This window comes from Gavialis gangeticus, unplaced genomic scaffold (genome assembly GCF_001723915.1).
Source record: "Gavialis gangeticus isolate Ggan-Ray unplaced genomic scaffold, GavGan_comp1, whole genome shotgun sequence".
Classification (NCBI taxonomy): domain Eukaryota; kingdom Metazoa; phylum Chordata; order Crocodylia; family Gavialidae; genus Gavialis; species Gavialis gangeticus.
The window spans coordinates 70,581,211-70,596,871 of NW_017729022.1; the positions used below are offsets into that span (position 1 = coordinate 70,581,211).

General features: G+C 39.9%; 1 protein-coding gene and 1 long non-coding RNA gene across 3 annotated transcripts in view; both read left to right on the forward strand.

Moving 5' to 3' along the window:
- NFYB (nuclear transcription factor Y subunit beta) overlaps positions 1-2,824 on the forward strand; it is a 29,919-nt gene extending 27,095 nt beyond the window's left edge. For both annotated transcript variants that reach the window (XM_019515351.1, XM_019515350.1), the window contains exons 6-7: positions 842-921; positions 1,135-2,824. In XM_019515351.1, coding sequence (XP_019370896.1) covers positions 842-921; positions 1,135-1,167 — 113 coding nt within the window. In that variant the 3' untranslated portion in view covers positions 1,168-2,824. The remainder of the gene's footprint in view (positions 1-841; positions 922-1,134) is intronic.
- LOC109296121 overlaps positions 1-15,661 on the forward strand; it is a 637,130-nt gene that overhangs the window by 142,425 nt on the left and 479,044 nt on the right. The gene's annotated exons all lie outside the window — the stretch shown is intronic.

A 15,661-nucleotide genomic window follows, 5' to 3' on the forward strand; every position in this document is an offset into this window, starting at 1 on the left:
GGCTAGAATTTGGCAGAGCCAGGAAATGTTGCTGGAAGATGATTCTCCTTAATTGTACTTTAGCTGGCAGTGGAGATATGCACAGAACATCTCTCCTGAGGGTACATCTAGACTTAATGTCTCTGCTACATGCAACTTCTTTACTCTGGGCAAAACTTAGTTCAGTGAAAGCCTGCTTTTCTTTTTAAACCTAGCAAATGACCAGTTTCTTTTCTCAAATTAAGCTGTTTGGCTTCACCATTTTATTATTTTTTTTTAAAGAAATGACTTTTTTTTTCCCCCTCTTGACTCCTGTAATGGGTTTTGGTTAGTCAAATTAGTGGTGTGCAATTTTTTATTTATTTTTTTTTTAATTCACTTCAGTAGCTTCTTCTCAACCACTGTTTTTAAGGCCAGAGTCCTTTTGGCATGCCCTTCAGGACCTTGCATAACTTCATCCAGGCCTACATCACCACTTCAACCACCTTTCCTCCTGCTCTGTATTCTGCATTAAAAACCCATCTCCTTTTCACATTCCAATGTCTCTGCCCCAAATTCCATTTCAATTCTGAAAGTAAAACTGCAGAGGGGGGACATTGTTTCATGCAGCAGTATAGACTTTGCAGTCTGGTTTGCAGTGATAATGGGAGTAAACTTGTTTTTCTTAGTAGTAGTAGTAAGCAGGTGCAACTTGGTAACACATCATGAAGTTGACATGAAGGGAGAGACAGTTCTATATCCCTTTCAAACATAAGCCATAAGAAAATGTTCAGTTGTTTAATGGTCTTATAGTCCTTAAATGAGGTTCTGTGTGTCCTGCAGTTCTTGCCTAACTTCTTAACTAAAATGCTCTTTCTTTTAGCTAACCAGTTGCCAGCAGGTTTAATAACTACAGATGGCCAGCAGCAAAATGTTATGGTTTATACAACATCTTATCAACAGGTACTGTATCCTCTCATCCACTGTTTCATTTTCTTGCTAAAATTCAAAGCCCTATTTCAGCAGCCCTATTCTGAAAGAGCTGAGAGTGATTTTTGTATGTAGCCTTTTTGGTGGCGCTCATGACTTCGCTACAACAGTATAAGCTTGCTAAATGTGAAAAAACTTCAGCAGAGGTTGACTTGAAAATAAACTTACTTTCCTCTTTCTCTCTAGATCTCTGGCGTTCAACAAATTCAGTTCTCATGATGCGAAGGCAACTTTGGATCTGAGATCATGAGACAGAAAAGCTGTACAATTCTAAAGAGACATGAGTTTAAAATGACTGGTGAACAGAGATTTATCTCTTTGTATATTAATTAGCTGTAATGTAGCTACCTGAGGCTTGACTAATTGAGGTGTGAATTCTGACTCAAATCTTTTTTCATGAATGATTTTAAAAATTGGATTTTAAAGGTATTAAAGTATTTTTGTTTTGTACAAGAGTTTGTTGCTCTGTATAACTCCTGTATGCATTGTATATTGCAATTTATTACTGTCAGAGATTTGTAGACAGTTTCTTATTTTCATATTGAATCATGTTACTTTTGTAATTCAAGTAAACAGCTGGGTTAATTCATGCTTACCCTTTGAATAAAATACAAGGGTAAAGTTCATTCTGAATGCAAGTTGCCTTTATTATAAAAGTTGAGTTGGTCTTGGTTATGTAACTTGTCTTGCATGACAACTTAACTGACTTTTTGATGTTAGCATATTTATTGAAGTTTTAAAAGACTCATGAAATTCTAACAACTTAAAATTGCTACAATTTGTTTTTTAATGTAAGCTTAGAATTAAAAGTTAATACAGAAAAAAATAATTGTTAGATCTGTTAACTTTAGAAATCAGTGCCCATAAACAGTGTTTATTTTAATTAAACACTGTTTGTGTATGCCTGATAAGTCTTTATTTTGAAATTACTACAAGCATTCATTAATCTTCTTTATCATATTAAGACCTTTTTCAGACATGCGAAGAAGTTATATTAAAAGTAGTCATAGTGCTACTGCTTTCTTTTTATGTACAGTTTTTAGAAGCCAAATCCTAGAATTTAACTGCTTCCTCAACTGTAGTAGGGGGATTTTATAGTCCTGTGCTAAATGACCTCATTTTAAATGACTCTTTTTAACTGAAATGTTGTAAGGTTTCCTGAAAGACTGTGAGAACCCTCAGAAATGTTAAACATTTTGTGGACAGGCGTCTGTGTGCATGGGAGAGTGAATGAAGTTTGAATTGGTGATATTTCTGAATGAAAGACTCAGACTTTCAGTTTGCTCTCTTCCTGTTTTTTGTTTTTTGTTGGTCTTTTTGTTGTTTTGGGTTTTTGGGGTTTTTTGGCAATAAACTGTACGTAGATAATATAATTCTGTATATTTAGTGAGCCATTCTTAGTACTGCTGCTGTGTTTTAAATAATTGGGTTGGTAATCTTTGGATTGGATTCTCTGGCATTGTAGTGTTGGGGTGACACTTTGTTTGAATCAGTATTACTCAGACTGGAGTTTGGGAACATTGATATTTGTGCTGTTGTTTTGAATGGACTTCCTGCCATGTACACCTAGTGGCTCTTGTCTAAACATGTGGTAGCTTAATAAGCTAAATACTTGCACACTTTAGCTTAAGATGAAACGGCAACAAACCCCTCTGTCCACCCTTGATATCCCAGTTTGTGTATGGAAATAGTCAGCCATTTATTTACACATTTTCTTTGGACACTAAAATAAAGTCAGTTTAAATGCAGGTTAACAACATGCTAAGGGACGCCTCTGGCCAAGACCCAGTGTATTCTGTGGTAAGCTGGAGCTTTATTTTAAAGCAACAACTACAGGTTGTCTCTCACCAAAAACAGCTCCGCATTTTTAAATGGAGTTTTTAAAAAAAACCCAAAAACTGAACAACACACCCATTAGAGAAGCCCTGTTTTTTTGCAGTTTTTATTTATTTTTAACTTGTTATTTTAGATGTTTGCACATATCAACTGGGATATATGTAGTTGTGCTTATTGGAAGAACTATAGTACAGAAGTTAAGTAAAAACTGAATTAAATTTGGGTACTAGGAACTTGGAAGGGGGCCTGGGACCTATGGCATCAGCTGGTTGAGTCTGACTATGATCAGCTAAAATGGACAGTATTTACTTTAGATTTGAGTTACCGGTCTTGTTGTCATTAACAGGGCAGGTCATACACATTCAAAACTTGGGAAGAAAATGGTGCATCACTACACACTGACTCCAGGACCATTTCTCAGAAGTGAGGGTTTTCTTAATGAGAACGTAGGTTCTCCATCACAATTCTGGTAATAGCAAAATACATAGGACCTTACCTTGGGGAAATAAAGTAACTAGGGACAAAAATCTACCCAAGTGGTACTAACATGTTTGTTCATTCTTTTCTAACCTTCCTTCCTTTAAAACAATATGAAAACCATCATCAAACCAGTCATCTATGATGCTGTATACCACCTGCTTCTAAGAAGCTGCTATTTCAGTTCTTCGCACTGTCTTCTGAACTATTATAACACTGCACCTCCAGAGACACTCGGCTAGCTGCTAATGTTAATAGTTGCAACAAATTATAATTCAAAATAGCATCTGTGTGTTAGTTCTCCTCATGAAGCCTGGATAACCATTTGATGTATGGTAACTGAAAGCCTAAAATGTTAATTGACTGAACTAATAGAATTGTTCATTATAGTCTCTGCTTTACATGGTCTTTTAAATCTTGTTGCATACAAAAGGGCTAAATAAAAGACCAGAAGTGTTCAATAAGGATGCTTAAAATTTTGCTGCATCTATGAATGGCCTTCAACTCCCATTTTCATTACAGGTTACAACAAAGAACTTCTGAGAGAGCAAAGATCAATTGGCATATCACAAATTGATGGCTTATCTAGGTGTCAAATGTCGAGTGCACACATCTCAACATTTTATTTTGCATTTACACCCATGCCTCTGATTCCACTTATTTGGTCTAGCGTGAAGACAGAAAGGAGTTGTAGCATGAATGAGCATGTTATAAGATCCTACTGACCCATTCCATGTAAGCTGCTTGCACACCACTCTGGACACTTGGATGCCATGTGTAACTCCATTGCCCAACAAGAACAAAAGTTTGTTGATAAGGTTCAGACCATAGCTATGTCAAGACATTCAGTTTTCTCCTGGGAGAGTTGCTGCTCTCTTATGAGAAATGGCTGTCGCACAAATGGAATAGTAGTTGGCCCTTGTCCTAAAAAATTACAGTAAGCATAAGGTAGTGGAAGGCATAATGCAAGTAACATGAACATACAATGTTAGGCAAACTGTTGTGGGTAGAAAAATAGGTTAACTTTTTAACCATGCAAAAAGGCAAACGGCAACTTTATTAATGCCTTTTCCCTCCCGGGCTTACCCCTTTTTTTCCCCCCTAGCTCTACTAGGGAGGAGCAATGTAGGTGGTTTACAGGAGAGTTCTCAACATGAAATGATGACTTAAAATAGTGAGAGGTTTTGTGGAGAAGGGACTTGCAGCTGTCAAGAAAAGTTATAGTTGGCATGCAGCCTTATTTAAGGCTGCAAGATTGTAGAATCCTAGAAAATTAGGATTGGTAGAGACCTCTAAAGGGCATCCTGTCCAACCTCCTGGTCAAAGCAGGACCATCCCAACTAGAACAATCCAGCCAGGGCTTTGTTGAGCTGGGCCTTAAAAGCCTTCAGGGATGGAGATTCCATCACCTCTCTAGGTAAACCAGTCCAGTGTTTCACCACCCTCCTAGTGAGACAGTTTTTCCTAATATCTAACCTAAACTTCCCTTGCTGCAACTTGAGACCACTGCTGCTTCTGTGATTTACCACCACTACAAACAGCCTAGCTCCATCCTCTTTCAACACCCCCCCCACCCCTTTTTCAGGTACTTGAAGGCTGTGATAAACTGCCCCCTCAGTCTTCTCTTCTGCAGCCTAAATAAATCCAGCTCCCTTGGCCTCTCCTCAGAAGTCATGAGCCCACCCTCCTAGCCATTTGTGTCACCCTGTGCTGGACTCTCCAATTTGTCCACATCCTTTCTGTAGTGAGGGGCCCAAAAACTCAACACAGTAGTCCAGATGTGGCCTCACTAGTGCAGGATACAGGAGAATAATTACTTCCCTCAATTGGCTAGCAACACTCCTACTAATGGAGCTGAGAATGCTGTTTGCCTTCTTGACAAGAAGAGCACACTGTCAACTCATATCCAGCTTATTGTCTACTATAACCCTCAGGTTTTGTCAAAGTTGCTGCTTTGCCAGTTGGTCCCAAACCTATGGCAGTGTGTAAGCTTCTTCTGTCTTAAGTGCAGGACTCTGTACTTGTCCTTGGTGAGCCTCATGAGATTTCTTGTGGGCCAATCCTCCAATTTGTCTAGGTCACTGAATCGTAGCCCTACTCTCCAGCATATCTATTCCTCCCCACAGCTTGTTGGGATCCAGAAACTTGCTGAGGGTGCACTCCATCCCATCTTCCAGATCGTTAATGAAGATATTTAACAAAACTGGCCCCAGGATCAACCCCTGGGACACTCCACTTAATACCAGCTGCCAATTAGACATTGAGCCACTGATCACTACGCAATGAGCCTGACAATCCAGCCAGGTTTCTTTCTACGTTACAGTCTATTCATCCAACCCATACTTCCTTAGCTTGCTTGCAAGAATGCTGTGGAAGACGATACCAAAAACCATGCTAAAATCAGGGTATATCACGTCCACTGCTTTCCCCATATCCACAGAGCCAGTCATCTCATTGTAGAAGGCAGTTGGGTTGGTCAGGCATGACTTGCCCCCAGTGAATCCATATGGACTGTTCCTGATAACTTTCTTCTCCAAGTGCTTAGAAATAGATTCCTTGAAAACCTTCTCCATGTCTTCCAGAGACTGAGGTGAGGCTGACTGGTCTGTATTTCCTTGGATTCTCCTTTTTCTTTCTTCAAGATGGGCACTATATTTGCCCTTTTCCAATCAGCCTGGACTTCCCCTGATTACCACAAGTTTTTGAAGAATGGCCAGCAGCTCTGCAATCACACCAGCCAACTCCCTCAGCAGCCTCATTCACATCACATCCAGTCCTATGGACTTGTACATGTCAGCCTTTTCTAAATACTTCCCAACTTGTTTCACTGTGGAGGGCTGGTCATTTTCTCCCCAAACTGCTGCCCAGTGCAGTAGTCTGGTTGCTGATCTTGCCTGTGAAGACCAAGGTAAAAAAAAGGCATAGAGTATTTCAGTCTTTTTGTTCCTCATCTGTCACTAGGTTGCTTCCCCCATTCATTAAGGACCCACACTTTCTCTGACCTTGTTACTAACATACTGGTAGAAATGTTTCTTGTTACCCTTCACATCCTGAGCTAGCTCCAACTTCAGTTGTGCTTTGGCCTTGATTTCATCCCTGCATGCCTGAGCAATATTTATTCTCCCTGTCCAAGCTTCATCTCTCCAAGCTTCCTTTTTGTGTTTAAGCTCACCAAAGAGTTCTCTGCTAAGCCAAGCTGGTCACCTGCCATATTTGCTATTCTTCCTGCACATCGGGATAGTTCGTTCTTGTGCCCTCAGTAGGGGTTCTTTAAAATACAACCAGCTGTCCTGGACTCCTTTCCCTCTCTGGCTGGCCTCCCAAAGGATCCTGCCCATCATTTCCCTGAGGCAGTCAATGTCTGCTTTTCTGAAGTCCTAGGCCCTTACTCTGCTGCTCTCCTTTCTTCCTTTTGTCAGGATCCTGAACTCAATCATCCTGAGGTCACTGCTGCCTAAATTGCCATCCTCTTCTGCATCTCCCATGCAGTGTGATTGTATGCTTCAATTCCAATTAAAGCAAAATCATATTCCAGTTTGTTTGTTGTTTATGGTGATAACTAATAAGACACTTGTTTACAGTGTCTGACTTAAGCACCCAGCCTGGACAAGCTATTTCATTTGCACTGGGCAAAATGGGGAAAGAAATAGGGACATTTTTAAGCATATTTAATTTTATTTATAAATAAGCTGCCTTTTTTCCATGCTTGGGATGCATTACCATTTTATATGGACTTTTGACATGAAAAATTAGAAGGGGAGAAAAAGTAACAGTTGGTACTCTCGTTAACCTCTCTTCTACTCTGCATGTTTAGAAGTAAAAGGAAGCCTTTTTTATGAGGCTCAAATGAAGTGTAAAATTAAAATTTCTGTCTGGGGGGAGGGAGTAGGTTTTCCTTTTATTATTTGTATCTGTTCTAGTTCTAAAAGAGTTGTGTTAGAACAGTACTTCAACCACTATAGGTGTGGGTATATGAACATACTTGCAAGTGTGTTCTCCTTGTTAAAGTAGGGTTTTTTATTTGTTTTCTAAATGATCTACAATTTTTCAGAAAGTCCAACTATTCAGCTCTTGTATACCTTGAGAGACTGGCAAATATAATAACAACATTTTAATAAACAAGGCTTGAAGGTACATGGGTCTTAAGATCGATTCTGCTATGCTCTCATGCAGTTTCCTGGGCAAACTGCCAGGGACATTTCCTGGGATATCCTGTTACAGTATATTGGTCTGCATATACATCAGAAGTGATGACACCTGGTTTGCTTTTGCATGAAAAAAATGCCCCATCAAGTTCTGTAGGCAAACAGTTGTCAGGCTAGCAATTTAACCCTTACATACGTAATGCTTTCCTTGGGCCATTCCACATAAAAATCAGTACTAAGGTTACTTTTAACAAGGATTAATTTTCAAAAGGCCTAAACTTTGTTTTTATTTTTGTTTTTAAACATGCTGAAGAGATGTTTCAATACTTTTCTCAAAAGGTATTGTAATAATATTACAATATTATTATTGTAATAATAATTCAGTAAGGGGTGTACATTTCCCACAGGACAAATTAGCAGTGGTACATATTTGTTCCATTGTTATTTGTCCTCAGGCATGCCCCTGCATGTACACTTCGGCATGCAGCAAATTGCCCTGGGTGGGGTAGGAGAGGCTGGAACCAGCACCTGTGCTGGCGCCAGCAGCTTTACCTGGGATCCTGGGGGACTCCTGGGGCAGCAGTGGTGTGAAGCCAGCCACTTGGAGCCTGGCTGGCAGGCAGAGTGTAGCTCTGGCCAGCCAGGCTCTGCTTCTGGCAGCACGTGCTGCTGCTGTGCCATGTCATGCCATTTTTTTAGTGGCGGTATTTTTTGATACCAAGATCTCTTATCAAAAACCCCCTGCCATGCTGCAAATTAGCAACGCAATGAACACATGCATGTGTGCCACATGCAGTTTGCAGCACCTCAAACGGGCCTGAGGCACTGCAAATCACATGTGCACTTTTCAGGATGTATCCAAACTGTCTGCTTCTCCCTGCAGATCTGAAGGAGGACTGGTTAAGTCATGAAGTCAGAATCCTAGTTTCTGCAGATTAATGTTAATTGTTGATATCCCAATTTCATTACAATGAAACCAGAGGTTTTTTTAAATGTATTGTTCCCACACAGCACAGATGACAAAGATGCAGCCTACAGAGCCCTATCATCTGGCCCATAGTGCTTCGCGTGGGTCTCAGGCTGGACACTGCCATTCACCATGGGCTGCACACAGCAATCATAGCTGGTCCAGGGCATGTGTTGCATATGGCACCTCCACCAAACAGTCTCCACATGTTGAATCTAGCATATGAGGCCAGTTTGTGAGCATGATCTGGTATGCAGACCAGCCCCATGCCCCTCATCCAACTTGTGGGGCTTGATGAGTTTGACACTCCTGTTATACACATTCCAGCATATACCTCAAGCACTTGCTTTCGAGCGTGTATATATGGACATGCATTTCATTCCATTATGGATGATGACAGAGGACTCAAAGTATCCACTCCAGGGGGAGTCCAGAGGCTGGGGGAGATGATCTTAGAGTCCCTAAGCAAACAGCAACTAAGACCACTTTAGCAGACTACTACCTCTATTTGGGAGTCCATTACAGGGTATGATGCTTGGTAAATGTGAAGTTTCAATTAGCTACCTTGCAGATGTCAGGAATGGAATTTATCATCTGGGGCTGAAAATTACTGGATTTCATCTCTTTTCAGCTATGTGCATCTTTCTGAGAATAAACAACCAAGGCAATCAGCAAACTAAAAGGTTGCAGCCATGATCCTCAAGCATCATTGACTTGGCTTTTGATCCCAAACTGATATAATCAATTTCCATCAATTCTTAATCTAATCAAGTGATCCTATAATCAGGATCAAAGAAATCAACTAGTAGCAGCAAGTAAAGCACTAAATAGTGTAACCAATGGAACTCAGTCTCATTTAAAACACAATTTGTTACTAGAAACTAGATTATTTTTCTATCTTCCATCACCCCAACATGAAATTGTCTAATCATTGCAATGAATTTGTCAGAACAGCCAAATTTGACAAGCTTCCATAGGTTCTTCTGACTGATTTGTATCAACAAAAACAGAGGTTAACATTCTGTTCTCTACCTTTCTTTTCTCTGTGTGTGCAGCAATGAGCACATCCGTCATTTCTGGAAAACCTTAATGGTTGTCAGCAAAAGTGTTTCAGCTCTATAGCAAGCAAACTGACAGGGCAGGATTTGTGCAAGGAGATTGCTATCTATAAAGGAAAGTAACTTGTTAGAAAGACCATAGGAGCAGGTTTGCATTTTTTTCTGGGGGAGGGGCAGGGAAGAGGAGTCACTCCTTTATACCTAGACTGAAATCTGAGAGACTGGATTAAAAGGTCAGCCAAGGAGATGTCAGCTAGAATGGCGACAGGTGCTTTACTATTTGAGCATAATGTAATTGCCATTTCAATTTCAGGTGGTAGGTGGCAAGAATTTAACGGCCTACTTAGGTATGCCATGACTAATCAATAGCTTCACCAATGGTTCTAGATTCCTTATTGAGTAGGTTAAGGGGGTCAGCCCATCTTTCCAGAATTTGGCAATGGGTAGGTATAGGGACTTCTGACAAGGTTTAGTCCTGGAGAAGAAAAAGGGCAAAGTTACCCTTAGAGATTCAGTATGTGTGGTTATGCCTCACTCCCTAGAAGCAAGATTTTGGGAAAGAGCCCAGTAGGCAAACCTGCTGAATAAAAGGTGAAATTCTGTGAAAACCTTGGTTAGGAGCATGGGGTTAGTCAAAAAGGAGACCTTTCCTGGAGAAATGCAGCGTGAGGAAGAGCCACCATCAGGGCCTACATCTCTCACCACCCCTGGTAGGTTTGAGGGAAGAATCCATATAATTCCTACACTTAACTGAAATATCATCTCTCTTCCTTCTGCATCAGGTGGAGATAGAGTTACCACAATCCTTGCATCCCCCAAAAACCTGAGGGCATTGGTCATTATACAAGAGCAGCACATAATAGTTAGGGACCTACCTGGCACAGCAAGATAACAGGTTTTTCATGGCCCACTCATGGTACGCAGAGCTGATTTTGTGGGCATTTCATGGTGGTCCCACTCCCACTGCTGACTGGCAGGGGGCGCCTTCACTCAGTCTACATTACTACTGCTTTTTTTGCCCTGCCCCTAGCAGCTGGTTGGCAGAAGGTGCCTTCACTTAGTTTGTCACTACATTTTTTGTTTTTTAATTTGATTTTGCAGGAAATTGCAGCCAATGACAGATTTCCTGGCAACTGCAGACAAAGCTGTTTGTGTGTTTGCCGTACAATTCCTGAAACTGCAATTTAGGTAGGTCCCTAACAATAGTAACAATGTATTGTACTCATTGGGGGACAACAGGATTGAACTGCAAAATGATGCTGCTAAATGAGTCTGGAGCAACAGGGATTCTTTGATCAGGGCAACATTATTATAACATTAGACATTTTGTTTGTTTCATTGCTGAGTTCATACTTTTATCACACCACTGATGTATTTTGGTATATGCCTGCCCTAAGGATGTCTACAACAGCAATCATCACTACTACTTCCTTAATATTATAATTCTTGAAGTCAGACTGCAATAGCAAAAGTTACTAATATCTTGTAATGAATAGTACAGATTTCCTCTAAACTAAACCGGTTTGGGGGAGATACTCCAGCCAATTTCTTACCATATTTATGTGTATCCATGTCATTTCTTTTTATACCTAATTGTACCTTGAATATTTTTCAAAAAAAAAAATGCTGAGGGGGATACAGGCTAGTTACTCGGAGTGAACAGGGCTTTTAAATTCATCAAGTGTTTCAGTTTGTTAACAATACTCTTTATTTTTCAGGCCAGGGAATGATTTTCCATCTCTGAGTGTTTTCAGTAACATGGTAATTGGCATCAAAACGCTGGTTTATAAGTATGCATTTTCTACCAGTTTTTCACATGCTATCCCACTTACTGTCTCCATTCTTCTATCTAGGACACATTCTAGGCCAGTACTTCTCAACCATTTCAGACTCAAGGTCCCTTTCAGGAAGTGTCAGCTTTTAGTTTTCACTTGATTTTTGACTACAGAAAAATTGTTCTATTTTTTTTTTAAACAAAGAATTCAGACCACAACAGGTAAGCATATTTTTAGACTTGAAATCTCTGGGTTTCCTACTTGAAATCCTGGGTTTAATCTTGTAAATCAAATTTGCATACCCAACAGCAATAACATTGTGTGGCACTCTGCAGTACCCTTAAAAGAATTTCATGTGGGTGAATACCCACGAGACAGAATATGGTGATCTACTAAGTTTGTATCCACCTTACAGCACTTTCATCTAGTCAATATTTCCTTAGTTAACTGCTGTACACTCGAGGCAGGATTATTGCAAGGCATTCTACATGGGGCTACACATTACCACTCAGAAATTTCTGCTGCACAAAAGCCACCATTTTAGAAGCTTGTTTAGTGCTGCTATGGGGAAGTTGCAAAGCCTAGTGACCTTCACGTGCAACTCATGGTAACTCCCTTGAACTCTAAGGCCCTCGTTAGAACATCTGAACTTGAAAGAAGCCTACCTTTTGTCCCATGTCCTGCAGTGGCACCTGAGATCAGTTAATACATTTCAGTTTACAGGCTCCATGTCTAGGTCACTGGTAACGGTGGGACACCATCATTGGAGGATCCTTGATTTTGGAAATTGCTCCTTTTGTTATCTTCAGTGGTTTTCTGACCTTCAGGTCATAGTTAAAATCTTATATATGTTTCTCCAGCCAATGGCTAAGATAAAGCAGGGGAAACTTATTTTTTATTACATTTCTTTGATCACAAGGAAAAATATTCTTTTGTCTAACCAATGTTTGGAGTTCATTTGTGTTTATATGTTGTACAGACCAAAAGACATCTGGTAGGGAGCTTTATATCTTTTAATAAATATCAATCCAATTCCCAACAACCTAAGACAGACATCTCTTGCTAAACATTTGCAATATCACGAGAAATCTGAAGTCACTGATAAATGACACTTACGTTTCTATTACATTCTCTGCTTTTAGAACATGCTTACATACTAGGAAGGATGCCTATAAATGAACAGACTGCAGTGTTACAAAGTAATGTCTGGGTACTGCTGAGGATTAATCATTCATAAGACTATTCTAGATAAAGATAAAATTGATTTCTTGCAATGCATTACTGCCAATCTAGAGTAGATCCCAGCCTCTTCTGCTGGAATAAACACAGAACTGACACTGAGCTATGGAACTGTAAAGTTAGCAGCTTTATAATAGAATGAACCACCACTTTACATTCCTCTTAAAATCTTCCATTCAAAAGATCACAAAACATCTGACAAATGTTAATTAAAAACACCTCACAGCACAGCTCTGAGGTAGGTAGCATTTAACTATTTTATACAGAGCAGAATGAAGTTATTTGCCCAAAACTGCACTGAGTCAGAAGCAGAGTAGTAAACGGGAACTTTTTCCTCTGATGCTTTAACTTGCTAGACAATCCTTACTTACCATCTTGATGTTAGACTGTAAATGACATCCCATCCCATTTCAAGAGAAATAAGTTCTGTAGGCATTTTACTTATCATGAATACTATAACCAGAAAATGATGATAAAACATCCCCGCTCTGCACACCCATCTAAAATTTTACAGTCCAGTTCTTGCAATGAGTTAGGCTATTATTAAAAAACAAAAGCGGATGCTGTGTATATGCATGTATGTGTATGGGGGGGTGGAAGAAGAGGAGCATGTCAAAGTTAGGATATAGTACTTGCACTTACAATTTTATTATATTACTCACTAGCCACTGCAGTTAAAGGAGAATGGGCTATTTTAACCTATCAACAACCCAGGTCTACTGCCCAAACTAACTTAAAACACAAAAAAGAAATAGACAATGAGAGGATTTGAATGCAAGCAAAGGAAATATTTATGAGCCTCCAAAAAGAATGTGTGCTCAAGTTTGCCTATTTTAAAAAGTTTGAAATACTATTTAGACTGATAGCTTCCACATGTGAAGTGCCATATTTTCCACATTTTTATTTTCATGACATAAAAATAGCAGCTGCCAGTAATTTATTGCAGGGCCTAAAATGTTTAAGTGTTTCTCCTTCTCTCTTTGAAGATGCATATTTGAGCTTCCAATTGTGTTTGAAGAACAATTTAGTGAACATGTCAAGAATTAAAAGCAGATGCTTAAAACAAGGGAAAAAACATAGTCCCACCAAACACTGCCAGCCCTGCTGTTTGACTTTTTGTTTTGAGCAGTCAAAAGCTGGAGACATGCAAGGTACTTCACTCTTGTAGGCAATGGAAGATTTTGGCAACTGGATGAAGAGGGGCTACCAGCATCAGTGAAGTTTCCATTTGATACTCACCTCAAGAGATGTATCCCAACATTCCTAAATCGAGGATGGTTGATGGCATGGAAGGTAGCACAGGGGATGGATCACTTGAGATAAGCCCCAATCCTATAGTCTCCTTCTAAAACAACTGCAATTTACCACTGTTAGGGGCAGGATGTTGACCTAAATGGACCAGTGATACGAGCCAATATGGCACTTATGTACACCTCCTTTTACCTGAACTCTTGGCACTTTGCGAGGCAGTGGAAGTCAATGGGGTAAAAGAGGTCCACCACCTATCCATAACAATTATCTTGTAACACAGCTGCCTTCTCTCTGGGCCTCACCACACAGCACTTCTTCCCAGATATCTCCTACCTATTTATTTGGATCCAGCCTGTAGGCCATACATTTGACACCCCCAATTCCCCCATATTGTGCTGAGGATTGTACAAAGCAACAATCCCTATGCAAACGGATTTTGTATGTTTCAGGTGAAACAAATGAATTTGCCCACATTAATTAATGAGTTTTCTTGGTTGCATTCTGTTCAAATACCACAATGCATCAGGCACTATTGGAGATTCCATGCCAAATTACACATCTCTTCTAATGTTCAGACTGTTAATTTTAATAGTTAGTAAGTGGTCTCAAACCAGGTAAAGTCCTTCTTTTGAGAGATATGGCACTTTTTGCAAGAGTGATGTAGAGTCATTGGCTATTAACCAAATTACAAGAGCGTTTCTGGATCAGTGGAGAAGGGTAAGCCCAACTTTCCATTTTCCTCTTTTTGCGAGTAGTCTTGAAAAGCAAAAGAATATTTAGGAATGAGAATATTATTTCCCATTCACATGAAGGATAATTAAACTTTCAATTATTTCTTGGGCCTCAACCGTAAACCAACCTCCAAAGAGAAATCTGAGCAGCCTTCCCCTATGAGTGCCATCTTTATCTATTAGGCGTTATCTGTTAGATGGTTCTTTGCACATACTTCTAAAGCAGCTAATACTGGTCACCATCGTAGATAAGATACCATACTTACTGGATCAATACTCAGTCACATATAGTAACACTTGCAGACAGATAGCAGTGTGTCTAAACAGAAAAACCTATACTGCTGCAAACATGAAGAAAAAGGTGTGCTTTGAAATTTAAGGAATACTCTTTCCATGACGATGAAATGAGTTGGCTTTCAACATGTTTGTACTTACTTACCTGTCCCACAAAGGGACAGATAAATGCGATCCAAGAATAACACCTATATTTTGCTTTATATCCAGCAAGTGGTTATATTTCTCAAGAATTTTTTTGTAGATGCAGTTTCAGAAATCCATTCAGGGATAAAGCTATATTATGGCACCAGGAATCTCAGTCCCTGGAAACAAATGAACTACAGATGATCTCTGCAAATTATGCGTCTCCACCACCCCAATGACAATGGCAAGATTACATAGGAATTTAAGGACACGTTGTACAACAACTTCATTCTCATAGCCTCTGAGGTCTTTTGGAAGCCACTTCATAGGGCTTGGAACCTTTACATGACCTCTGAACTCACCACAGACTGCCTGAAGTCATGCTTATACTTCAAAGTGGACACAGAATATGTGAATCCTGTACCCTGGCACATGTGAGGGTCGTTTGGCTGTGATGAAGCAAGGTACACATCACCCTCAGTAGAGCCTATAATAACTTCATCATAAAGGGAATACCTATAAATCTTAGCATGGCATTTTTGGGACAATGCTGCTCACTTGAATAGAGGCAGAGACATCCCAGGAGATAGTTTTGTAGCTGCAGATCTAGCTGGTTGAAACTACTTTTCTACCAGAATTGGAGAAGGAAAGATAGATAAGTTGCTAATGTACAAAAAGTGATAAAAGGTATATATATTACAAATCAGATATACTCAAGTAGGGAAAGCCCAGCTGCTTGCCCTAACACCTGGGTGGCACTTTTTCTTGCTACCCCCCCCCCAGCTGTTTTTAATCCTCTGGCCCCCCACCCAGA